We start from the raw sequence: 27,137 nt of genomic DNA, 5'->3' as shown, positions 1-27,137 counted from the left end.
TGGAGGGCAAGTCTATTCATTTTCAAAAATATTATCTGATTTAGCATGAATTCAGATTCGTTCAGAGGAAATGAGTATATCAAAATATACCCAGGGTATACAAAAAGAAAATTGATCTTTTATGTGTTTGTTTGAATTATACATTTAAAGAGGTCATAGCAGATTAAAAACTATTATATTTAAACAGAGCAAATAAAAATAAACTGTGTTATGCTCATACAAAACAAAAAACAAACAACAAAAAAAATTGTTTCAAAATTATTTAAATGCTACCTTTTGCTTTTTCAAAACTATGATGAATGAATTTCTGATGTCTCTTGTTTTCATTCCATATATAATTGGATTAAAAACTGGAAGGATTGTGAAAATCAGCATCCCGCATATTTTTTGTGCAGTGGGTGGTATATTCTGAAAACGATATGAAAGTGTAGTAAAGGCTGTAATTATTTCAAACAGAACAAATGTAATTATTTGTGCTAAACACGTATTTATAGCTTTACTTCTAGCATCACTTTGTCTGTGGAAAACACAGGCTTTAAGAATTTGTAAATAGAAGAATAATTGAAAAGTCACACTAACGCCCTGCACAAATCCAGTTATAGCTAATCCATAAACATTGTTGACAGTTAGGTCACCACCACATGAAAGCATTAACAGTGTATTATTGCTACAATACACATTAAAAATTATTGTCTTACATTTCGGAAGTCTTGCCTGAAGGGCAAACAACACAACAATCAAAGCAATGTCAAGGCCCCAAACCAGAGCTATCACAGCACCAACTGTGTATGGACTCATGATAGAGTTATACCTCAGTGGCTTGCATATTGCTATATAGCGATCAAATGACATGGCTGCCAGGATAAAAAGTACACTAGTTCCAGACAAATGAAGCAAAAACCCCTGCAGGACACATGTTGGATAGTAGACGGTATTTGTTTGGGTTACAATATCCAGAAGCACTCTGGGTAAGGCACATGTAATTGCCATTAAATCTGCCAAAGGAAGGCTGAACATAATGTAAAACATTGGTTTATGAAGGCTTTTCTGGGTAACAATCAATGCTAGAATTGTTACATTACAGAACACTGCAATCAAATAGATCAGAGCTCCAATAATAAAAACAGGGTAAATGGCTTGAGGGTGAACATCAAATCTGGCAATTTGAAGGTTGAAACTGAATGTGTTATTGGAAAGTTGTTGCTCCATTCAAAACCTGTGGGAGACACAAAAGAGGGGCCAGAACAGTTACTGATTTGTTCATGTAAATGTTCTTTTTATCTTAATGTACAATGGCTTTACCCTCAGAGTCACTTTGTAAAACATCCAATTGTGTCAGTAGTGGGATGAGGCATGTCCCATTTATATGCATTTCTGTCCTCCCATGATCAGGCAAGTGACTCATATGTCACCTGAGGATATTAGCACTTTGAATCTGGTCTCACAATGTTAAGTTAACATATCATCCATTACAGTGTAGTCAGAGAGGGACATATGGTGGTGGAAAGTGGAAAGGGCCTTGGGCCAGCTACCCCCCCCCCACCTCTCTCTCTCTCTCTAGCTGTATAATATATATATATATATATATATATATATATATATATATATATATATATATATATATATATGTGTGTGCAGCACTGATGCACATACTTTAGGCCAACCGGCCTGAAAATAAATCTGCTAAGTTACACTGCTACTAAATTTGTGATTGAATTATATTATTCATCACAAATAAAAACAAACAAGTTACTTGTGAACCATGCAAATCAGTGTGACAGGAAAGTGTCACACTGTGTAAGTTTTGAGCTATTTGTATAGTTTGTCTTGCTGTGTTTGACCCTTGCCTTGTTTCCTAGTTTTGTGTTATGGACATGTTCTTTTTTTATTTTAATTTATAATGGCTTTATTGTCAGGCTCACCTTACAAAATATCCAATTTTGTGAATAGAGGAATATGGCATGGTCCATTTTTATATCCATTTCTGTCATCCCATGACCATGCAAGTGTCTCATGACTCATATGTCACTTGAAGATATAAGCAACTTGATTCTATTCTCAAACTTAAGATGTATAGCTCATATTAAGACATTATGCCCATAAATGTTAGAAGAAGAAGGTAACATCATGGATTACAATATACAGTGGTGCTTGAAAGTTTGTGAACCCTTTAAAATGTTCTATATTTCTGCATAAATATTACTTAAAACATCATCAGATTTTCACACATCCTAAAAGTAGATAAAGAGAACCCAGTTAAAGAAATGAGACAAAAATATTAGACTTGGTCATTTATTTATTGAGGAAAATGATCCAATATTACATATCTGTGAGTGGCAAAAGTATGTGAACCTTATCTGGTGTGACCCCCTTGTGCAGCAATAACTGCAACTAAATGTTTCCAGTAACTGTTGATCAGTCCTGCACACTGGCTTGGAGGAATTTTAGCCCATTCGTCCAGAGAGAACAGCTTCAACTCTGGGATGTTGGTGGATTTCCTCACATGAACTGCTTGCTTCAGGTCCTTCCACAACATTTCCATTGGAGTAAGTTCAGGACTTTGACTTGCCCATTCCAAGGTATTAACTTTATTCTTCTTTAACCATTCTTTGGTAGAACGACTTGTGTGCTTAGGGTCATTGTCTTGCTGCAAGACCCACCTTCTCTTGAGATTCTGTTCATGGACAGATGTCCTGACATTTTCCTTTAGAAATTGTTGGTATAATCCAGAATTCATTGTTCCATCAATGATGGCAAGCCGTCCTGGCCCAGATGCAGCAAAACAGGCCCAAACCATGATACTTCCATCACTATGTTTCACAGATTGGATAAGTTTCTTATGCTGGAATGCAGTGTTTTCCTTTCTCCAAACATAAAGCTTCTCATTTCAACCAAAAAGTTCTATTTTGGTCTCATCCATCCACAAAACATTTTTCCAATAACCTTCTGGCTTATCCATATGATCTTCATCAAACTGCAGATGAGCAGCAATGTTCTTTTTAGAGAGCAGTGGCTTTCTCCTTGCAACCCTGGCATGCACACCATTGTTGTTCAGTGTTCTCCAGATGGTGGATTCATGAACATTAACATTAGCCAGTGAGAGCGAGGCCTTCAGTTGCTTAGAAGTTACCCTTGGGTCCTGTGTGACCTCACCCATTATTAAACGCCTTGTTCTTGGAGTGATCTTTGTTGGTCGACCACTCCTGGGGAAGGTAACAATGGTCTTGAATTTCCTCCATTTGTATATCATTTGTCTGACTGTGGATTGGTGGAGTCCAAATGCTTTAGAAATAGTTTTGTTGCCTTTTCCAGCCTGATGAGCATCAACAACACTTTTTTCTGAGGTCATCAGAAATCTCCTTTGTTCGTGCCATGATACACTTCCACAAATGTGTTGCGAAGATCAGACTTTGATAGTGTAGCAATTCGGATGGGTGGGTGGAGCACAGAAGGATGGCAGGCCAGAACTGAGTTCACAAAACCCCTTTATTACAGCTTTTCAGCCTTAACTTTATTTACCCACACACACTCCAGTCGTCTGGTTGGGGAGCGACCGCTTTCTGCTCTCGCTCGCTTACTTAAATAGGGCACGGTCACTGGGGAAGACACACAAACACATTAATCAACCTCAGGTGTAATGATTCTGCCACTTACCTTCCCTGACTCCACCCTCCGCTCACAGACCGACGCTTGGCCACGCCCCCACTGCCACAGATAGATTCCTGTTCTTTAAATAAAACAGAGTGCCCACTCATACCTGATTGTCATCCCATTGATTGAAAACACCTGACTCTAATTTCGCCTTCAAATGAACTGCTCATCCTAGAGGTTCACATACTTTTGCCAGTCACAGATGTGTAATATTGGATCATTTCCCTGAATAAATAAATGACCCAGGATAATATTTTTGTTTCATTTGTTTAACTGGGTTCTCTTTATCTACTTTTAGGACTTGTGTGAAATTCTGATGGTGTTTTAGGTCATATTTATGCAGAAATATAGATAATTCTAAAGGGTTCAAAAAGTTGCAAGCATCACTGTGTATATATATATATATATATATATATATATATATATATATATATATATATATATATATATATATATATACACACACACACAGTGAAGCTTGAAAATTTTTGAACCCTTTAGAATTTTCTATATTATATATATATATATATATATATATATATATATATATATATATATATATACAGGGCCGTTGACAGCTTTGGCTGGGCCCGGGACAAAATAATCTGAGTGGGCCCCCCACACACACACACACACATACGCGCGCACGCACATCGCCACACAGCAACCACCCACACCCAACCCCTCTTTTCACAGTCTCCATTCACTCCAACCCTTAAATAACAGGTATTCCAAGCCCATTATAACAGTCAACCATTTTATTTCAACATTTCAACATATTTACAGTTTGAACATTTCCTTAGTCTGCAACTATTCAGGTGCGAAATGCAATGCGCCGGATTTTTGCTGTGGCAAAGTCGTCAATAAGGTCATTGAAGTCCAGCTTCTTTGCAAGTTCGCACTCTATAGAGAGCATAGCCAGCCCATTGAGCCTCTCCTGTGACATGTTTGAGTGCAGGTAGTTGATAAACCAAAATGATTGTTTACGGGATGGAACTGGGCCTCAATGAGAACGGAGTTATGGCTTTCCCAAAATCTGAACATAGAAGCATCACCACTGGTGATATGTACTGTGAGTTTTTCAGTGTATTTTTTTGTCTTGTTTTTCATAAACGTCCTTTCTGTACTCAATTTAGAATGTTACAAAAAAAAATGACACCCTCCCAACCACGTAACATTAGCCTATCTGACCTGGGGGCTGACACGTTTATTACGGATAAACCAAAAGGATTACAACGTTCCCTGGATATAGAACTGGACCGAGAAGATTTCAAAATCTTAACGTGTAAGCAACAACAATAAAACAGAGGTTGTTTTATTCATTTAGGGCTTATTAGGCTACTTTCATTAATTGCACTTTTCATACAGGCCTATCATTTTTCACTTGAGCAAGGGAATTGTTTGAAGAGTATCCAGTCTAAGCAAAAGTTTAATGTTTTGCAACAGACGAACCTCAAAACACCCCATTTATAGCCCATTCGTTACATTAAACTCTATCTAGCTGGCAATTTCACATGCCGTCGTATCTACACGGGATGATTTCCAACAAAATAAGGTTTAATTAACAAGAGGCAGCGTTCCACGGGCTTTCAGCTAACCGGAGTCCAGCTCAGCGCAGCTCAGCAAGCGTGCCTAAAACATTTGGATATGATTGCGGGCCAATGTGCTATTCTTTTCTTCATTGAGATATATGCAACACAGTGTTATTAAACCGATATGTTTATGAAATAATTCAATGCCCTGTGCATTTCAGTGTTCACTCAGTGTACCCTGCTATCCCCTACTTTATAATTATGAATGGCGCATCGCGCGTGCTGGGGTTACATTACGGGGCTGGAAAAAAGTTATCTGTGTCTTACCTGGCTCAGCTGCCCCACTGCCTTCACCACCTGCTGCATCATCTGAATCTTTTCTAAAATATCTATGCAGTGAGCCCCTGAGGCTCTTGGCTTCTTCATCTCTTTTTCTCTTTTCTTTTCTTTACTCCTGACATGTGCATGTTGGCAAACGGGCTCGCACGCTTATTGTCGAAGCGTTATGATGGAATAGTGCCATGTTATTTGGCGCCTTAATCAAAGACCAAACCATTTCTGCATTAGGGGTGGTAGGTGGGTTCTTGAATCTATTTTCGAAGACAATAAAGGCAAAAGAACCAGAAATCATTCGTTGAATGCAAATATAGCACATTTTTCTCCCCCAAATCAACACATTTTGAAATGAAACAGAATGATTAATGGCATCTTCATGAGGGACCAGTTCTGGACCCCCCCTCATGCCTGGGCCCGGGACAAAATACCCGGTTGTCCCCCCCTGTCGATGGCCCTGCTCTCTGTATATATATGCAGCATTGATGCACATACTTTAGGCCAACCGGCCTGAAAATAAATCTGCTAAGTTACACAGCAACTAAATTTGTGATTGAATTATATTATTCATCACAAATTAAAACAAACAAGTTACTTGTGAACCATGCGAACCAGCGTGACAAGAAATTGTCACACTGTGTAAGTTTTGAGCTATTTGTATAGTTTGTCTTGCTGTGTTTGACCCTTGCCTTGTTTCCTAGTTTTGTGTTTTGGAGTACCCTTTGATTTGTCCATGGACATGTTCTTTTTTTATTTTAATTTATAATGGCTTTACCCTCAGACTCACCTTACAAAATATCCAATTTTGTGAATAGAGGAATGTGGCATGGTCCATATATATCCATTTCTGTCCTCCAATGACCATGCAAGTTTTTCATGACTCATATGTCACTTGAGGATATAAGCAACTTGAATCTGATTTCAAACTTAAGATGTATAGCTCATATTAAGATAATGTGCCCATAAATGTTAGAAGAAGAAGGTAACATCATGGATTACAATATACAGTGGTGCTTGAAAGTTTGTGAACCCTTTAAAATCTTCTATATTTCTGCATAAATATTACTTAAAACATCATCAGATTTTCACACATCCTAAAAGTAGATAAAGAGAACCCAGTTAAGGAAATGAGACAAAAAATATTATATTTGGTCATTTATTTATTGAGGAAAATGATCCAATATTACATATCTGTGAGTGGCAAAAGTATGTGAACCTTTGCTTTCAGTATCTGGTGTGACCCCCTTGTGCAGCAATAACTGCAACTAAATGTTTCTGGTAACTGTTGATCAGTCCTGCACACCGGCTTGGAGGAACTGTAGCCCATTCCGCCGTACAGAACAGCTTCAACTCTGGGATGTTGGTGGATTTCCTCACATGAACTGCTTGCTTCAGGTCCTTCCACAACATTTCCACTGGAGTAAGGTCAGGACTTTGACTTGGCCATTCCAAGGTATTATCTTTATTCTTCTTTAACCATTCTTTGGTAGAACAACTTGTGTGCTTAGGGTCATTGTCTTGCTGCATGACCCACCTTCTCTTGAGATTCTGTTCATGGACAGATGTTCTGACATTTTCCTTTAGAAATCATTGGTATAATCCAGAATTCATTGTTCCATCGATGATGGCAAGCCGTCCTGGCCCAGATGCAGCAAAACAGCCCCAAACCATGATACTTCCATCACCATGTTTCACAGATTGGATAAGTTTCTTATGCTGGAATGCGGGCGGCACGGTCATGTAGTGGTTAGCGCTGTCGCCTCACAGTAAGAAGGTCCGGGTTCGAGCCCTGTGGCCGGCGAGGGCCTTTCTGTGCGGAGTTTGCATGTTCTCCCTGTGTCCACGTGGGTTTCCTCCGGGTGCTCCGGTTTCCCCCACAGTCCAAAGACATGCAGGTTAGGTTAACTGGTGACTCTAAATTGACCGTAGGTGTGAATGTGAGTGTGAATGGTTGTCTGTGTCTATGTGTCAGCCCTGCGATGACCTGGCGACTAGTCCAGGGTGTACCCCGCCTTTCACCCATAGTCAGCTGGAATAGGCTCCAGTTTGCCTGTGACCCTGTAGAACAGAACAAAGTGGCTAGAGATAATGAGATGAGATGAGAGATGCTGGAATGCAGTGTTTTCCTTTCTCCAAACATAACACTTCTCATTTCAACCAAAAAGTTCTATTTTGGTCTCATCCATCCACAAAACTTTTTTCCAATAACCTTCTGGCTTATCCATATGATCTTTAGCAAACTGCAGATGAGCAGCAATGTTCTTTTTAGAGAGCAGTGGCTTTCTCCTTGCAACCCTGGCATGCACACCATTGTTGTTCGGTGTTCTCCAGATGGTGGATTCATGAACATTAACATTAGCCAGTGAGAGCGAGGCCTTCAGTTGCTGAGAAGTTACCCTTGGGTCCTGTGTGACCTCACCCATTAACGCCTCACCCATTAACGCCTTGTTCTTGGAGTGATCTTTGTTCGTCGACCACTCCTGGGGAAGGTAACAATGGTCTTGAATTTCCTCAATTTGTACACCATTTGTCTGACTGTGGATTGGTGGAGTCCAAAATCTTTAGAAATAGTTTTGTTGCCTTTTCCAGCCTGATGAAAATCAACAACACTTTTTCTGAGGTCATCAGAAATCTCCTTTGTTCATGCCATTATACACTTCCACAAATGTGTTGTGAAGATGAGACTTTGATAGTGTAGCAATTCGGATGGGTGGGTGGAGCACAGAAGGATGGCAGGCCAGAACTCAGTTCACAAAGCCCCTTTATTACAGCTTTTCAGCCTTAACTATACTTATACACACACACACACACACACACACACACTCCAGTCATCTGGTTGGGGAGCGAACCCTTTCTGCTCTCGCTCTCTTCCTTAAATAGGGCGAGGTCACTGGGGAAGACACACAAACACATTAATCAACCTCAGGTGTAGTGATTCTGCCACTTACCTTCCCTGACTCCGCCTTCCGGTCACAGACCGACGCTTGGCCACGCCCCCACTGCCACATACCCCCATCGCCCGACTCATGCCGGGCAGCTGTCCGGCCCGCAGCCGACTTCCCCCCCCTTCACCGGAGAGGAAGTCCGCCAGGACCATCTGCACCCCCGGCCTGTGGACCACCTTGAAGTTAAAGGGTTGGAGTGTCAGATACCAAAGGGTGATCCGCACTTTGGCATCCTTCATGCGGTGGAGCCACTGGAGGGGCGGGTGGTCTGAACAGAGGGTGAAAGGGCGCCCCAGCAAGTAGGAACGGAGGTCAAGGACTGCCCACATGATGGACAGGCACTCCTTCTCTATGGTGCTGTAGCACCCCTCACGCACTGACAGCTTTCGACTAATATCCAGCACTGGGCGATACTCCCCCTCCACCTCCTGGGACAAAACAGCCCCCAGCCCTCTGTCCGTCGCATCTGTCTGCAAAATAAAAGGGAGAGAAAAGTCAGGGGAGTGTAACAGTGGCCCCCCACACAATGCAGCCTTTACCTCAGAAAAAGCCCGCTGGCATTGCTCTATCCACTGGACCGGATCTGGTGCCCCCTTTTTAGTGAGATCAGTCAGCAGGCTGGTGATGTCCGAATAATTAGGTATAAACCTATGATAATAGGCAGCCAGCCCCAGGAACTGTCTCACCCCCTTTTTGTTCTTGTGTCTAGGGCAGGCCGCAATCACTGCAGTCTTGTTAATTTGGGGACACACCTGCCCATTGCCCAAGTGGAAGCCCAGATACTGTACTTCCACCCACCCAATCACACACTTCTTCGGGTTGGCTGTGAGAGCCGCCCGCCTCAGTGACCTAAGGATGGCCCTCAGGTGTTGTAGGTGCCGCGGCCAGTCATTACGATAAATAATGATGCCGTCAAGGTACGAGGCAGCATAGGTGGTGTGGGGGCGGAGGACCCTATCGATCAGCTGCTGAAACATAGCAGGTGCCCCAAACAGCCCAAAAGGAAGTGTGATGAACTGGTGTAAGCCGAACGGTGTGGAAAAGGTCGTTTTTTCTCTGGATAATGGAGTCAAGGGGATCTGCCAATAATCTTTTGTTAAATCCAGTGTTGAGTAAATGAGATCTGTGTGTGCCTAGCCGATCGAGCAACTCATCAATATGAGGCATTGGGTATGCATCGAATTTAGACACAGCATTGACTTTCCTATAGTCTACACAGAACTGGACTGACCCGTCGGCCTTGGGTACCAAGACCACCAGGCTGCTCCAGTCACTGTGGGACTCGTCGACAATGCCCATTTCGAGCATGGCCTCGAGTTCTTCCCGAACCACTTTTTTCTTGTGCTTGGGTAATCTGTAAGGGCGGCTACGCACTACCACCCCCAGGGGCATCTCAATGTGGTGCTCTTTGAGGTTGGTGCGGCCAGGCAGGGGCGAGAATACGTCCAAAAACTCGGTCTGCAACTGGGCAGCCTCCGTGAGTTGGGTCGGGGAGAGGTGGTCTCCACAGGGGACCGGAGACGTATGCGATGCCAATGTTCCCTTTTGAACCTCCGGCCCCAGCTCCGCCTTCTCCGGAAACACCGACACCTACGCCATGGGGACCTCCTCGTTCCAGAGTTTGAGCAGATTGAGGTGGTAAACTTGTAATGCCCCAACCCCTGTCCATTCGCCTCACCTCATAGTCAATGTCCCTGACTCGCCGTGTGACCTCAAAGGGTCCTTGCCACTTGGCGACTAATTTGGAGCTTGATGTGGGCAACAGTACGAGTACTTTATCTCCTGGTGTGAACTCCCTGAGGCGCGTACCCTTGTCGTACAGGCGGGTTTGTCGTTCTTGGGCCTGCCGCAAATTCTCCTGGGTTAGGTGGGTGAGTGTGTGGAGTTTTGCGTGCAGGTCAATAACGTATTGGATTTCTTTTTACTTGGTGAAGGTCCCTCCTCCCAATTTTCCCGCAGCACATCTAGAATGCCGCGCGGCTTACGCCCGTATAACAATTCAAAGGGGGAGAATCCCGTAGAGGCTTGTGGGACCTCTTGCACTGAAAACAACAAGGGTTCGAACCACTTATCCCAATTACGTGCGTCCTCACTTACAAATTTTTTAATTATATTCTTGAGGGTGCGATTGAACCATTCAACTAAACCGTCTGTTTGTGGGTGATAAACACTGGTGCAGATCGGCTTAATACCCAACAACCTATACAGTTCCTTTATTGTACGTGACATAAACACGGTGCCTTGGTCAGTCAGAATCTCTTTCGGGATTCCGACTTGGGAGATAACGCGGAAAAGTGCCTCCGCAATACTGCATGCTGAGATATTGCGAAGAGGCACCGCTTCCGGGTATCGTATTGCATAGTCCACCAGAACTAATATAAAGCGGTACCCTTGTGCTGACCGATCTAATGGCCCGACGAGATCCATCCCAATTCTTTCGAACGGGGTCTCGATTAATGGGAGAGGGCACAAAGGCGCTTTTGGAATGGCTGCTGGATTTACTAACTGGCATTTGCGGCACGCCGTACACCACCTACGGACATCGCCGCGAATCCCTGGCCAATTGAACTGGGCCATTATTTGGGCTAGGTGTTTTATCCTGCCCTAAGTGTCCAGCCATGGGATTAAAGTGAGCCACCTGGAATACCAATTCCCGCCGGCTCTTTGGAATCAAAAGCTGCATGACTTGCTCTTTAGTTTGAGTGTCCTGCGTCACTCGATATAATCTATCCTTTATAATCGCGAAGTAGGGGAAGGACGGGGTGGTGTTTGGCTGGAGCGTTTGACCATCAATTACTCTCACTTGGTCAAATGCATGCCGCAGAGTCTCATCTCGCGACTGATCTAGTGGAAAATCCACGAGGGATTCCCCAAGAGAAAGAGGAGGAGCCGGCTGCTCCTCACTCTGACGCAGAGCTGACGTAGACGGCTCTGTGACAGCTGCTTCTGCCAAAGCGAAACCGGGACCTCCCCTTATTAAACTACGGCAGGACCCACTCTTCACTAGGTGACTCATTAATTCCCCAAATCCCGGCCAATCCGTCCCCAAAATTATCGAGTGGGTAAGGCGAGGATTAACCACCGCCTTCACTATAAATTTTTCCCCTCAAAAAAAAATGTGGACCGGCACTAAAGGGTAGTTGTGAACATCCCCGTGCACACACAACACCTTCACCAATTGTGCTCCCCCCAATGCCTCATCTTGCACCAGGTTTTGGTGGATTGAGGACTGATTACAACCCGAATCCACCAATGCCTGATGTGTATCCCCTTGGATACTCAGCGGTATGTGATACGCTCCAGCCCGATCGAGGGCGGCTCCTGGTGTGTCGGGGATCCGAACCACCGCGCCCACCTCCATTACCGAGCACTGCTGTTGGAGGTGGCCTGGCTCCCCGCAGCGCCAGCAAACTGGCCCGGGCTTCCTCTCTGCACTGGTGCTCTGTGGCTCACTCACCTGAAGGGGGGGAGAGACAGGCACAGACGGGAGAAACGGGAGGGCACCGCAGGTGTGGCGGGCCGGCTGGGGTGGGGCCGGCCCCCGCCTCCGTGGTGGGGGAACGGGGCGAGGATGAGACACAGGAGGAGAGGAGTAGAGAGAGAGAGAGAGAGAGGAGAGGGGAGGGGAGAAGAAGTTATCTGTGGTCCTGCCATCAGGACAGCCGCCAAATGGTCCTCCGCCAGCTCGATTGCCTGATGCAGCGACGCCGGGCATTGGCACTGGACCCACTCTGCAGCTCCGGCTGGTAGACGGGCGATGAACTGCTCCAGCACCACCTGGTCGATGATCCCCTCGGCGTCGCGGTTGTCAGACCTCAACCACCGCCCGCAGGCGTCCCAGAGTTGCTGGCCTGTCTGGATGCTGTCTGGATGCTGTCTTCTCTATGTTCGGCATTCCACAAGTTGTCAAGACTGACAATGGACCTCCATTCAATGGCACACAGTTTTCCCAGTTTGCCAGCTACATGGGATTCAAACACAGAAAGATAACACCTCTGTGGCCACAAGCCAATGCGACTGCTGAACGGTTCATGTGGACCATAGGGAAGACAGTGCGGATTGCACAAATGCTTGGCACTTCCTGGAAACAGCAGCTGAACATCTTCCTGCGTGAGTACAGAGCAACACCTCAAAGCACAACAGGAAGAGCACCTGCTGAACTGATCTTTCAGAGAAAAATGAACATTAAAATACCATCAGCCAGTCCTGTTACCATTCATGCTGACAGTGATGTACGCCAGAAAGACACCAAGGCAAAGGCCAAAATGAAAGCTCATTCTGACATCCGACGACATGCCACGCCATCCAACATCAAGCCAGGCGACATTGTGCTCTGTCGTCAACTAAAGAAAAACAAGCTTACCACACCTTACTGCAAAGAGCCACTCACAATCACACAAGTGAAAGGCCCCATGGTGACTGCAGGACAGAACGGCTACTTCACCAGAAATAGTTCATTCTTCAAGAAGACCCAACCCGATGCACTGCAGGATCCGCTGGCGCTCCTTGATTCAGACCTGGACCCGGATCAAGACGACGGCGATGCTGCAGAACCAGCACCCCTGCCACGTCGATATCCTTTCAGACAGCACAGGCAGCCTCCTGCCTATCTACGTGACTATAACTAAAGAACTGAGATCAACCTTAAGTCATTAGGGGACTGTTTAGACTTCCCATTAAGTATGGTTAGGTTGCATTTAATGACAAGTTCTGTTGACATCGTATTTTCAGTTATTTAGACATGTTATAACATTAGTGAAGCAAGTGCAGTTATGTTCTGTAGTGCAAATGATTTTCACTGCCATTGATAGCCTAAAAGTAAAGTAAGAGTAAAGTAAAAGTGAAAGTTCATGAGATTAGATATTCAAACTAAGCTCTGTTATCGAGGCGGCACGGTGGTGTAGTGGTTAGCGCTGTCGCCTCACAGCAAGAAGGTCCTGGGTTCGAGCCCCGGGGCCGGCGAGGGCCTTTCTGTGTGGAGTTTGCATGTTCTCCCTGTGTCCGCGTGGGTTTCCTCCGGGTGCTCCGGTTTCCCCCACAGTCCAAAGACATGCAGGTTAGGTTAACTGGTGACTCTAAATTGACCGTAGGTGTGAATGTGAGTGTGAATGGTTGTCTGTGTCTATGTGTCAGCCCTGTGATGACCTGGCGACTTGTCCAGGGTGTACCCCGCCTTTCGCCCGTAGTCAGCTGGGATAGGCTCCAGTTTGCCTGCGACCCTGTAGAAGGATAAAGCGGCTAGAGATACTGAGATGAGATGAGAATGAGCTCTGTTATCTGAGTACAGTAATGGTAATGTGTGGAACTTCGTTCAAAAAAAAAAGGAGTATTGTGATGATCAACGCACAGAGCGTGATGACGTAGATGACGTAGGCAGACTAGAACAGTGAACAGGCAGTGAACACCTGTATATGCAATGTGCGAGTACCCAGTAAAGATACCAGCAAACTCCAGAAACCCTCTCAGTCTGGTTTATTCAATACACACACGACTGTGCAAGCTGCAGTCATTACAGGCACTTTTCCTTTTCTTCTCTCCCCCTTCTTCTCCATAACAGTCGTAGATTGTAGTTTAACAATTTGTGTCTCTTTCTACATTGTGTTCTTTCACAAGTTTCCATCAAAATGAATGTAATCTAGCAGAAAATCGGACAGGAGCTACAGTGTGTGGAAGTAAGTGGAAAAACTGCAGGTAAAACCACTCACACTCCTGACGTCGCACAGAAGCCAGCTAATAATGGCGACATTGGTACTGGGATTCCCTTGGCAAGAAAATTTAAACTCAACAAATTCTGAATGTTCCCAACATTTACGATGTGGGTTTCAATGATAAGTTTTCATTGTCAGGACTTGTACTATTATTATCCAAGGGGGAAAGAGGTACATTTCTCTTGGCCTTTAAAAAAAAAATGATAATAATACAAAAGCAAGAAAACATTCTTTGTTAAAAGACTTTTTCCCGACATCAGCTTTTGGGAATGGATGTTGCGAAAGCCAAAGCATTTACTCTTAAAGGACACCTACCTGAAGTGTGGGCTAGATGGTATTGCTGGCCCTCCATGTCTCAGCAACCCCAAGCACATCTAATAACACAGCTATTTGCACTCTATAATCTATGCAGTGATTCTTAAAACGATATCTGAAGTGATGTTTTTTGTAAAATAACAAAATATCGTGATCTAGATATTCAAACAATATTGTAAGATTTTATTTTAATTTTACCTAATAGTGGATGGTACAATAATTACATTATTAATTAATACAATAATTACATGTAGTAGTCACAGAATTATTGCTTGGGAGTGTTGTTTATTCTAAGGTGCTTTGGTGTTTGAAGTACTAAGTAGGCCTAAGTATAAAGGCCATTTGTGCAGTAAATGCATTCTGCAGGGGTATTATTTTTTTTTTTTCTAACTGCAACAGAACTCATTTAAAGGCCCGGTCTCACTGCACTTACGGATGCAAAGAGGATGTAAAACGTAAAAAAATCTTTGCCATCCTTTGGAAAACGCTATGCATCCGTTGTGTACTCATTGCATACGTGCTTCATACGCTCTATCCATCGAGCATCCGTCCACTGTGATTTCATCCGCGCAAAAAGTTTTGAGCTGCACAAAACTTTTAGAACGGATGAACTTTCCGCCGTGTACGATGTAAATCCGCGACATATACGAGCAAAAAACGTTCGATGTCCGTTATCATCCGTTAAACATCTGCTGTATCCTCTCTGCATCCTCTGGGCATCCTCGCAACTCACATCCGCTGCAGCTGAAAACGGAAAGAGGGAGGAAAGATAAGGTACATGAAACGTCTATTCATCGTTAGTAGCACGGAAATAGAAAGGATGTAAGCGTATGCATCTCGTATATAAAGTATTCAAAATGGACAAAGCGTTTATATCTGGGATGTATCTCGTATATTTAGGATGTCTGGAGTATGTCTAGAGTATGTAGAAGGACACCTAGCGGACAATCGATATTTTGTATAAAAAGGGGGAGAAAATCATCTGGATCTCAGTAGAGATGTATCGATGTAGCCGCCAGCACGTCTATCCGCTTTATGCTGACGGCGTGCGTGCTGCATCCCTTTATACCCACGGAGCAGACGCAATTCATACCCCCAGCATGCGCAGTGAACGGTCTGCATCCGACATACATCCGCGCAACATCCCCTTTGTCTCCGTTAGGCGTACGTGATGCATCCCCTTCATCCGCTATGCATCCGCTCTTTCTGCTATGCGTCCGCTTCTCAGTTATCACTGGTAACCCCTTCGGAGCTGTCATCCACTTCCATCCGCTTTCATCCGCTAGGCTTCCTATGAACATGCGTTTAACATCCCCGCTATATACTACCCACGTCCGTTCTTTTCCGTTCTGTTTTCGCAAATTTTCGCCAATTTTGTCCATTTCTGGAGCGGATGAAAACGGATAGAGCCACCCCCGAAATTTTGCTTGTCCGCTGTGTCCTTTTTGCATATGTTTTGTGTCCATCGGCCAGTGGGACCGGGCCTTTACAGTTTTGTTTAGTGGTGTTCTGGCAGTGATTCGGGTAAAAAAAAAAAGAAGAAGAAAAAAACCCAAAATAGAGGTCTGCGCGGGTCGGATTTTTCAGTCCCGCTCCCGCCCGCAATGAATTATGATTTTCAGTCCCGCGCCCACCCGCCCGCGCCCACAAAAAAATTATGATTTTCAGTCCAGCTCCCGCCCGCGCCTGCCATATTTTGTCCCGCTCCCTCCCGCAAATCCCGCATGATGCAGACGTTTGCGTTATTTCTCAGGAAAGTTCTTGTCTTGACACAGCGTGATGGTGCCCCGCCCCCTACATTGAGTGGATTTGAGCATAAATATCTACAGCTCACGTTCATTATTATTTACCTTGTTTCTGAATTCAGTATGTAGTGTCTCTAATAATAATAACTAGTGCTATCAAGCGATTAAAATATTTAATCGTGAATCACACATTTTTATCACATGAGAAACCATTGTAATTCTCTGATCAGCATAAAAAAGTGAATGGGCTTGCTTTGTACCAATGGTGTTTTTTTTTTTTTTTTTTTATTGCAAAGCAGAGCTAGTAAGAGAAGTGAATTGATTTACTGCTTGAGTTAGTCTACAACTCTAATCAAAGAGACAGGTTACACAGTGACGGTAGGCTTGACTCAATGCTATCCCAGAAATCCTTCCTGTAATATGCAAATTTGGCTGCCTCTGATTGAACAGCCAAATTTGCATATTACAGGAAGGATTTCTGGGATAGCATTGAGTCAAGCCTGCCGTCACTGTGTAACCTGTCTCTCTGATTAGAGTTGTAGACTAACGCAAGCAATAAATCACTTCACTCATGGTTTTCTTGCTAGCTGGGTATGAACTGCAAGTGGTTCTCTTGCTGGCTGGGTATGAACAGCTAGTTATTAGATTGATCTAAGGGTTTCCCGTTAGAGTGATTAATGGCAAATTTAAGATACTATTCCTCACTCAATCTGGTAATCTGACTCTCTCTGCAAATTTAGGTATCTTAAAATGTTTTTATTAATGCCAAATAAAATATTCAGCACAAATTATATAGGATAGATATAAATTAATAATTTATAAATTTTATTTCAAACACGTTTTTAGTTAGCGGGACTGCAGCTTATCACCGCGCCGCATATGTGCACTTCCGGTCCCGCCCGCGCCCGCAATGACCTTTCAAAATTTGTCCCGCGCCGCACTGCTTTAGTGCAGGGCTCTACCCCAAAACATTATTATATACTATATTGTTGTCAGATGATGACTTTATTTATTGCTCATGTGAACCCCATGCTGCAAAACACAGCATCACAGACCTCCACTTGTTGTAGCAATCATTTCAACCATGTTAACAGTAAAAAGTGACAGTGTCAGTACCACCATAAAATGCTCCTAAAAGTCACCAGAGGCTGCCAGATGCATCCCTTTTTTCAAAAGTTTCAGGGGGAGGCCCCATGGACTCCTCCAACAATACCCCCCTCTCATACTCTCCCCTGCTCATCTATGTACTCTCCACCATATGGGCCGCACAGGGTGGCCTGTGGGAACCCAAAACTAAGGAGTTTATTTTTAATCCTTGAGAGAACACTGATTTTATATATATATATATATATATATATATATATATATATATATATATATATATACACACACACACACACAGTGGTGCTTGAAATTTTGTGAACCCCTTAGAATTCTCTATATTTCTTCATAAATATGACCTAAAAGATCATCAGATTTTCACACAAGTCCTAAAAGTAGATAAAGAGAACCCAGTTAAACAAATGAGACAAAAATATTATATTTGGTCATTTATTTATTGAGGAACATGATCCAATATTACATATCTGTCAGTGGCAAAAGTATGTGAACCTCTAGGATTTGCAGTTAATTTGAAGGTGAAATTAGAGTCAGGTGTTTTCAATCAATGGGACGGCAGTCAGGTGTGAGTGGGCACCCTGTTTTATTTAAAGAATAGGGATCTATCAAAGTCTGATCTTCACAACACATGTTTGTGGAAGTGTATCATGGCATGAACAAAGGAGATTTCTGAGGACCTCAGAAAAAGCGTTGTTGATGCTCATCAGGCTGGAAAAGGTTACAAAACCATCTCTAAAGAGTTTGGACTCCACCAATCCACAGTCAGACAGATTGTGTACAAATGGAGGAAATTCAAGACCATTGTTACCCTCCCCAGGAGTGGTCGACCAACAAAGATCACTCCAAAAGCAAGCCGTGTAATAGTCGGCGAGGTCACACAGGACCCCAGGGTAACTTCTAAGCAACTGAAGGCCTCTCTGACACTGGCTAATATTAATATTCATGAGTCCACCATCAGGAGAACACTGAACAACAATAGTGTGCATGGCAGAGTTGCAAGGAGAAAGCCACTGCTCTCCAAAAAGAACATTGCTGCTCGTCTGCAGTTTGCTAAAGATCACGTGGACAAGCCAGAAGGCTGTTGGAAAAATGTTTTGTGGACAGATGAGACCAAAATAGAACTTTTTGATTTAAATGAGAAGCGTTATGTTTGGAGAAAGGAAAACACTGCATTCCAGCATAAGAACCTTATCCCATCTGTGAAACATGGTGGTGGCAGTATCATGGTTTGGGCCTGTTTTGCTGCATCTGGGCCAGGACGGCTTGCCATCATTGATGGAACAATGAATTCTGAATTATACCAGTGAATTCTAAAGGAAAATGTCAAGACATCTGTCCATGGACTGAATTAGAGCCCTGCACTCCCGCAGGAGTCCCCCAGGACTCGCGGGACCCGCCGCAAAGCATTGCGGCGCGGGACAAATTTTGAAAGCTCATTGCGGGCGCGGGCGGGACCAGAAGTTCACATATGCGAGCGCGGATGGGAGCGGGAGTGCACATATGTGGCGCGGGCGGGAGCGGTGATAAGGGGCAGTCCCGCTAACTAAAAATGGGTTTGAAATAAAATGTATAAATTATTAATTTATGTCTATCATATATAATTTGTGCTGGATATTTTATTTGGCATTAATAAAAACATTTTAAGATGCCTAAATTTGCAGAGAGAGTCAGATTGAGTGAGGAATAGCATCTTAAATTTGCCATTGATCACTCTAACAGGAAATCCTTTGATCACTCTAATGACTCGCAGTTCACATCCAGCTAGCAAGAGAACCATGAGTGAAGTGATTTACGGCTTGCGTTAGTCTACAACTTTAGTCAGAGAGACATGTTACACAGTGACGGTAGGCTTGATGCAAAAATATAGAAAATTCTAAAGGGTTCACAAACTTTCAAGCACCACTGTGTATATATATATATATATATATATATATATATATATATATATATATTAGTGCTGTCAAAAGTGTCGCGTTATTAACACGTTAACTTGACTCAATTTTAACGGCCATAATTTTTTTATCTGTGACATGATGTAGGTTTTTCATAAGCTTTTGAAACTGCCAAGAACTTGGAACAGAGACTTTGCTTAGAAAAACGATAGCAGCTACCACACCCCGCACAGCCAGAGTCCTCTGCCCTCCTCCCTCAAAGATCCAGCACGGGCAGGGCGCGCTAGTAGAGATGGGATTTATGGCTCTTTGATGGGATCCGCATCTTTGTGATCCGTTCTTTGAAAAGAGCCGTTCAAAAGACTGGCTCATTTGGCTCTTTTTAAATATTTATTCAGTTTTAAGAAGACAGCGTCTAAAGAAGCCAGATCCCTCTGAACTGTAAACTCAATGCTATCCCAGAAAGCCTTCCTGTAATATGCAAATTTGTCCACCTCTGATTGGACAGCGCGACGCATCAACAGGCAGAAAGTGTAAAAGTACAAAATGTGTTAAATGAGCTGAAACAGTAAAGATCAGATTCAATGCAATATTTATCAACGAACAACTTAAAGTTAATATAATAGTGTACTTTATATTATAATCAAGCATGTCAAGCTTACCGTCACTGTGTAACCTGTCTCTCTGATAGACTAACTCAAGCAGTAGATTACTTCACTCATGGTTCTCTTGTTAGTCTCGGGACGAAGAGCCACGGTGCTCAGCTTAGGTTTCAGTTTGCAGTGGCTGTGTCAAGACGTGTTATGCTTTGCAATAAGAAAAACATTGATACAAAACAAGCCCATTCACTTTTTTATGCTGATAAAAGAATTACAATGTTTTTTCGTGTGACAAAAATGTGCGATTAAATTGCGATTAATCGCGAGTTAACTATGACAGTCGCGACATTAATCGTGATTAAATATTTGAATCGCTTGACAGCACTAATATATATATATATATATATATATATATATATATATATGTGTGTGTGTGTGTGTTGCATTCAATGTCATGTTATGGAACCTTAAAAATGGAAATCTAACATCTTAGAATCAGTCTGTTTCATTCTAAATAGCAATCCTAGTGAGAAAGAAAGAAAGAAAGAAAGAAAACATGTTATGGAAAAAAAAGATATTGAAAGAACTTTCTTCAGTTACTGACTGTTCTGTTTAATGCATTACATTTAATTACATTCAAGCTACCCCAAATGGTAATCGTAACTTGTTGGAACTGGATTACTGATCAAATTTGTAACTGATAAATAAAATCTAGATGATAATGTTTGCTCTTGTTAAGGGTTAATTGCTTTCTTGGGTTATTTCAGTTGCCTGAAATAAATATATTTCTGCTGACTTGCCTCTCTAAGTCATTACATTTGAATTTCACTTCAAAAATAACAATAAATTTTTTTTTCTTGATTTAAACTGCAGCATTGACGCACATGCTTTAGATCAACCAGCCTGAAAATAAATCTGCTAAGTTACACAGCTACTAAATTTGTGATTGAATTATATTATTCATTTAAATAAAAACAAACAAGTTACTTGTGAACCATGCGAACCGACAAGAAAGTGTCACACTGTGTAAGTTTTGAGTGATTTGTATCTTTTGTCTTGCTGTGTTTGACCCTTGCCTTGTTTCCTGCTTTTGTGTTTTAAAGTACCCTCTGGCCTCTGGTATCATCTTCTGGCTTGATTACTGTGCCATGCTTGTTATATGGACATTGATTTTTGGATTGGATCATCATCTGTTGTTTAAGTCCTGCATGTTCAAATCACTTGATGATATTGGACATGAACTATCTGTGAAAGCCAAATAAACATCAGGCCTTGCACATTTATTGTCACCACAGAGGGAAAGAATTAGAGTGCTTACACATGAGCGAATACCCTAAAAGTGGAAAAGAGGACTGAACCTTTCCTTTAACCTACAAACAACCTTTACTACACTATTCAAATGTCAATGGTAGAGGGATGCAATGTGGATGTCAAATGCTAATGTATATGTGGACATTTATACCTCCAATTCCATACAAAGCATGTTTAATATGCAACATGAACAAAGAACCATTTGCTTAATTTTGTTTCTGAAAACAATGCATTCATATATTTCTATTGTGGAGGGCAAGTCTATTCATTTTCAAAAATATTATCTGATTTAGCATGAATTCAGATTCGTTCAGAGGAAATGAGTATATCAAAATATACCCAGGGTAGACAAAAAGAAAATTGATCTTTTATGTGTTTGTTTGAATTATACATTTAAAGAGGTCATAGCAGATTAAAAACTATTATATTTAAACAGAGCAAATAAAAATAAACTGTGCTATGCTCATACAAAACAAAAAACAAACAACAAAAAAAAATTGTTTCAAAATTATTTAAATGCTACCTTTTGCTTTTTCAAAACTATGATGAATGAATTTCTGATGTCTCTTGTTTTCATTCCATATATAATTGGATTAAAAACTGGAAGGATTGTGAAAATCAGCATCCCGCATATTTTTTGTGCAGTGGGTGGTATATTCTGAAAACGATATGAAAGTATAGTAAAGGCTGTAATTATTTCAAACAGAACAAATGTAATTATTTGTGCTAAACACGTATTTATAGCTTTACTTCTAGCATCACTTTGTCTGTGGAAAACACAGGCTTTAAGAATTTGTAAATAGAAGAATAATTGAAAAGTCACACTAACGCCCTGCACAAATCCAGTTATAGCTAATCCATAAACATTGTTGACAGTTAGGTCACCACCACATGAAAGCATTAACAGTGTATTATTGCTACAATACACATTAAAAATTATTGTCTTACATTTCGGAAGTCTTGCCTGAAGGGCAAACAACACAACAATCAAAGCAATGTCAAGGCCCCAAACCAGAGCTATCACAGCACCAACTGTGTATGGACTCATGATAGAGTTATACCTCAGTGGCTTGCATATTGCTATATAGCGATCAAATGACATGGCTGCCAGGATAAAAAGTACACTAGTTCCAGACAAATGAAGCAAAAACCCCTGCAGGACACATGTTGGATAGTAGACGGTATTTGTTTGGGTTACAATATCCAGAAGCACTCTGGGTAAGGCACATGTAATTGCCATTAAATCTGCCAAAGGAAGGCTGAACATAATGTAAAACATTGGTTTATGAAGGCTTTTCTGGGTAACAATCAATGCTAGAATTGTTACATTACAGAACACTGCAATCAAATAGATCAGAGCTCCAATAATAAAAACAGGGTAAATGGCTTGAGGGTGAACATCAAATCTGGCAATTTGAAGGTTGAAACTGAATGTGTTATTGGAAAGTTGTTGCTCCATTCAAAACCTGTGGGAGACACAAAAGAGGGGCCAGAACAGTTACTGATTTGTTCATGTAAATGTTCTTTTTATCTTAATGTACAATGGCTTTACCCTCAGAGTCACTTTGTAAAACATCCAATTGTGTCAGTAGTGGGATGAGGCATGTCCCATTTATATGCATTTCTGTCCTCCCATGATCAGGCAAGTGACTCATATGTCACCTGAGGATATTAGCACTTTGAATCTGGTCTCACAATGTTAAGTTAACATATCATCCATTACAGTGTAGTCAGAGAGGGACATATGGTGGTGGAAAGTGGAAAGGGCCTTGGGCCAGCTACCCCCCCACCTCTCTCTCTCTCTCTCTAGCTGTATAATATATATATATATATATCAGCTGGATAGTACAGTGGTAATGCTCACTGACTACGACGCAGGAGATCGGGGTTCGAATCCCGGTCAGGGCAAAACATCATCCAGTAAGGGTCCTTAGGCAAAACCCCTCATGATATATCAGCCTACCTCAGGAATGAGTGAAAACATAACCGATAGAGTCATACCGGCTCAGACGTCGCCCGGGTCAACAAGGTCTGCGTCAGTTGCTAGGGAACCAGGGCAAACTGATGAGAAATGGGCTACTGGAACAAGACATCGATGGACGAGGACAGAAAATACGGATTTGCTGGAATGCTACTATACAAGCAATCCCAGAGAGAGGGGATACATGCAGAGAATGTGGAACCATTGGATACTTCGAAACCCACAATCAAGGCTAACAAAGAAACAGCTATTAGCCCAGTGTTCCAACATCCATAATCGAAATCTGCTATCACAACTAGAGATTAATGAAATACAACAACGATGCTACGGCAAGGGGGAGCCAGGAAGACAGGTCAGCGGGGAGATGTCATCATCCCCACAACCAGAGATTGGGTACCAAGCCCTAACAGCCTCAACACAAGAGCTGCTGACCTGAGAAGGAAGATTGTGACCCAACTGGAAACCTGGAGCCCCCGACGAATACCGAAGCTGAGTTGCCAAGTACCTTCAGAAGATCTACTAGTAGATGTGAATGCTGCTCTGAAGACAATCTCCACAAGAACCATCACTGAGACCAACAAGCTGATACACAGTACAGCAACAGTAATCATGGAGATGCTTGGTGGGCTCGGGACATAACAAACAGTATCCACCATGGAAGAGACGATTAGAGGCCAAGATAAAGGCAGCAAGGAGAGAAGTTAGCCAGCTAGCTGAACTACAGAAAGGGAACATGGTGAATAAAGGGGCGCCCAGGAAGTACAACTCACTCTCCATACCAGAGGCACTCGAAACTGCCAAACAGCGACTAACAGCTCTGGCCACCCGGTTGAGGAGATACACTAAGGAAGGAGAGGCCAGGAGAATAAACAAGCTGTTCTCCACTGAACCAGCCAAGGTGTACTCTCAATGGCAGGGGAACAACAACAGGTCAGACCCACCAAGAGCTGAGGTGGAAAAATACTGGAAAGACATATGGGAAAGAAAGGCATCACACAACACCGATGCCCAATGGTTAGTGGACCTAAGAGCTGACCACAGCAACCTCCCAGAACAAGAACCAGTAACCATCTCAATGGCAGACGTCCAAGAAAGAGTGTCAAAGATGAAGAGCTGGACAGCACCAGGCCCCGATATGATCCATACGTACTGGCTGAAGAAGCTAACTGCACTCCATGAACGCCTAGCAGCACAGATGAACCAGCTGCTGAGGGATGGAACCCACCCAGAATGGCTAACCCAAGGCAGGACAGTCCTAATCATGAAGGACCCCCAGAAGGGACCCATCCCATCCAACTACCGGCCAATTACCTGTCTCTGCACAACATGGAAGGCCCTGTCAGGCATCATTGCGGCAAAAATGAGTAAGCATGTGGCTCAATACATGAGCGAGGCACAGAAAGGAATTGGCAGTAACACCAGAGGAGCCAAGCACCAGCTACTGGCCGATAGAACAGTCGCCCGAGACTGTAAGAAGAGACAGACCAACCTGTGCACTGCCTGGATTGACTACAAGAAAGCCTACGACTCAATGCCACACACATGGATACTGGAATGTCTGGAACTGTATAAGATCAACAGGAACCTAAGGACCTTCATCCAGAACTCAATGGAAATGTGGAAGACAACCCTAGAGGCCAACTCAAAACCCATTGCCCAAGTCAACATCAAGTGCGGCATATACCAAGGAGATGCGCTATCACCACTGCTGTTCTGCATAGGCCTGAACCCCCTCAGTCAGATCATCACGAAGAGCGGCTACGGGTACCGATTCCGTAGTGGGGCAACAATCAGCCACCTGCTCTACATGGATGACATCAAGCTGTATGCCAGGAATGAGCGAGAAATAGACTCGCTGATCCACACCACCCGGATCTACAGCGATGACATAGAGATGTCATTCAGATTGGACAAGTGTGGCCGGATGGTCTCAAAGAGAGGCAAGATGATCCGGACTGAAGGGATTGACCTACCAGAGGGCAACATAGGTGATATCCAAGACAGCTACAAGTACCTTGGCATCCCACAGGCTAATGGAAACCATGAAGAGGCCACAAGGAAGTCAACCACAGCCAAATACCTCCAGAGAGTAAGGCAGGTCCTGAAAAGTCAGCTGAATGGTAAAAACAAGGTCCGAGCCATCAACATGTACGCACTACCAGTCATCAGATACCCCGCTGGTATCATAAACTGGCCAAAGGAGGAGATAGAAGCCACAGATATCAAGACTAGAAAGCTCCTCACCATGCATGGAGGGTTCCACCCCAAGTCCAGCACCCTGAGACTATACACTAAGCGGAAAGAGGGAGGCCGAGGGCTAGTGAGCGTCAAGACCACGGTCCAGGATGAAACATCGAAAATCCGAGAATACATCAGAAAGATGGCCCCAAAGGATGAACTGCTAAGTGAATGTCTCAGGCAGCAGAACCCTGATGAGAGTGCACAGGAGGAGGAGGAACAGACAACCTGGAGAGACAAACCCCTACATGGCATGTACCACCGTCAGATAGAGGAAGTGGCTGATATCAAGAAATCCTACCAGTGGCTGGATAATGCAGGACTGACAGACAGCACAGAGGCACTAATCATGGCAGCACAAGAACAGGCCATAAGCACAAGAGCCATAGAGGCCAGGATCTACCAGAGTAGATCAGACCCAAGATGCAGACTGTGCAAAGAAGCCCCTGAAACAGTCCAGCACATAGTAGCAGGGTGTAAGATGCTAGCTGGATCAGCGTACATGGAGAGGCACAACCAAGTGGCTGGGATAGTATACAGGAACATCTGCAACCAGTATGGAATAGAAATACCCAAGTCCCAATGGGCCATACCACAGAAGGTGGCTGAGAACAACAGGGCCAAGATTCTGTGGGACTTCAGCTTCCAGACTGACAAACAGATCCTGGCTAACCAACCGGACATAGTGGTGGTGGACAAAGAGCAGAAGAGGGTGGTGGTGATAGATGTGGCGATCCCAGCTGACGCCAACATCAGGAAGAAGGAACATGAGAAACTTGAGAAGTATCAAGGGTTGAAAGAGCAGCTGGAACGGATGTGGAAGGTCAAGGGTTGCGTGGTCCCCGTGGTAGTGGGGGCACTTGGGGCAGTAACCCCCAAACTGGGAGAGTGGCTCCAGCAAATCCCAGGAACAACATCTGAAGCCTCAGTCCAGAAGAGCGCAGTCCTAGGAACATCGAAGATACTGCGCAGAACCCTCAAACTCCCAGGCCTCTGGTAGAGGACCCGAGCTTGAGGATGACATGGATACCACCCCCTCGCCGGGGGTGAGAAGGAGATTTTTTTTTTTTTATATATATATGTGTGTGTGTGCAGCACTGATGCACATACTTTAGGCCAACCGGCCTGAAAATAAATCTGCTAAGTTACACTGCTACTAAATTTGTGATTGAATTATATTATTCATCACAAATAAAAACAAACAAGTTACTTGTGAACCATGCAAATCAGTGTGACAGGAAAGTGTCACACTGTGTAAGTTTTGAGCTATTTGTATAGTTTGTCTTGCTGTGTTTGACCCTTGCCTTGTTTCCTAGTTTTGTGTTATGGACATGTTCTTTTTTTATTTTAATTTATAATGGCTTTATTGTCAGGCTCACCTTACAAAATATCCAATTTTGTGAATAGAGGAATATGGCATGGTCCATTTTTAGATCCATTTCTGTCGTCCCATGACCATGCAAGTGTCTCATGACTCATATGTCACTTGAAGATATAAGCAACTTGATTCTATTCTCAAACTTAAGATGTATAGCTCATATTAAGACATTATGCCCATAAATGTTAGAAGAAGAAGGTAACATCATGGATTACAATATACAGTGGTGCTTGAAAGTTTGTGAACCCTTTAAAATGTTCTATATTTCTGCATAAATATTACTTAAAACATCATCAGATTTTCACACATCCTAAAAGTAGATAAAGAGAACCCAGTTAAAGAAATGAGACAAAAATATTAGACTTGGTCATTTATTTATTGAGGAAAATG

The 27,137-nt window shown here is 43.1% G+C and overlaps 2 protein-coding genes across 2 annotated transcripts; both read right to left on the bottom strand.

Annotated features, from left to right (window-relative positions):
• Positions 1 to 258: 258 nt before the first annotated feature.
• LOC132901199 (olfactory receptor 51I1-like) lies at positions 259 to 1,209 on the bottom strand. Its single transcript, XM_060943537.1, has one exon. The coding sequence runs from the start codon at positions 1,207 to 1,209 to the stop codon at positions 259 to 261; it is 951 nt and encodes a 316-aa protein (XP_060799520.1).
• Positions 1,210 to 21,658: 20,449 nt separating this feature from the next.
• On the bottom strand, positions 21,659 to 22,609 carry LOC132901198 (olfactory receptor 52B2-like). The gene has a single exon (XM_060943536.1). It carries the CDS (start codon positions 22,607 to 22,609, stop codon positions 21,659 to 21,661), a length of 951 nt encoding a protein of 316 aa, XP_060799519.1.
• Positions 22,610 to 27,137: the final 4,528 nt, after the last annotated feature.

Source organism: Neoarius graeffei, chromosome 17 (assembly GCF_027579695.1).
Source record: "Neoarius graeffei isolate fNeoGra1 chromosome 17, fNeoGra1.pri, whole genome shotgun sequence".
In the NCBI taxonomy this organism is placed as follows: domain Eukaryota; kingdom Metazoa; phylum Chordata; class Actinopteri; order Siluriformes; family Ariidae; genus Neoarius; species Neoarius graeffei.
The sequence above is the reverse complement of the archived record's forward strand: the minus strand, read 5'-3'. Positions and strand labels throughout refer to the sequence as shown.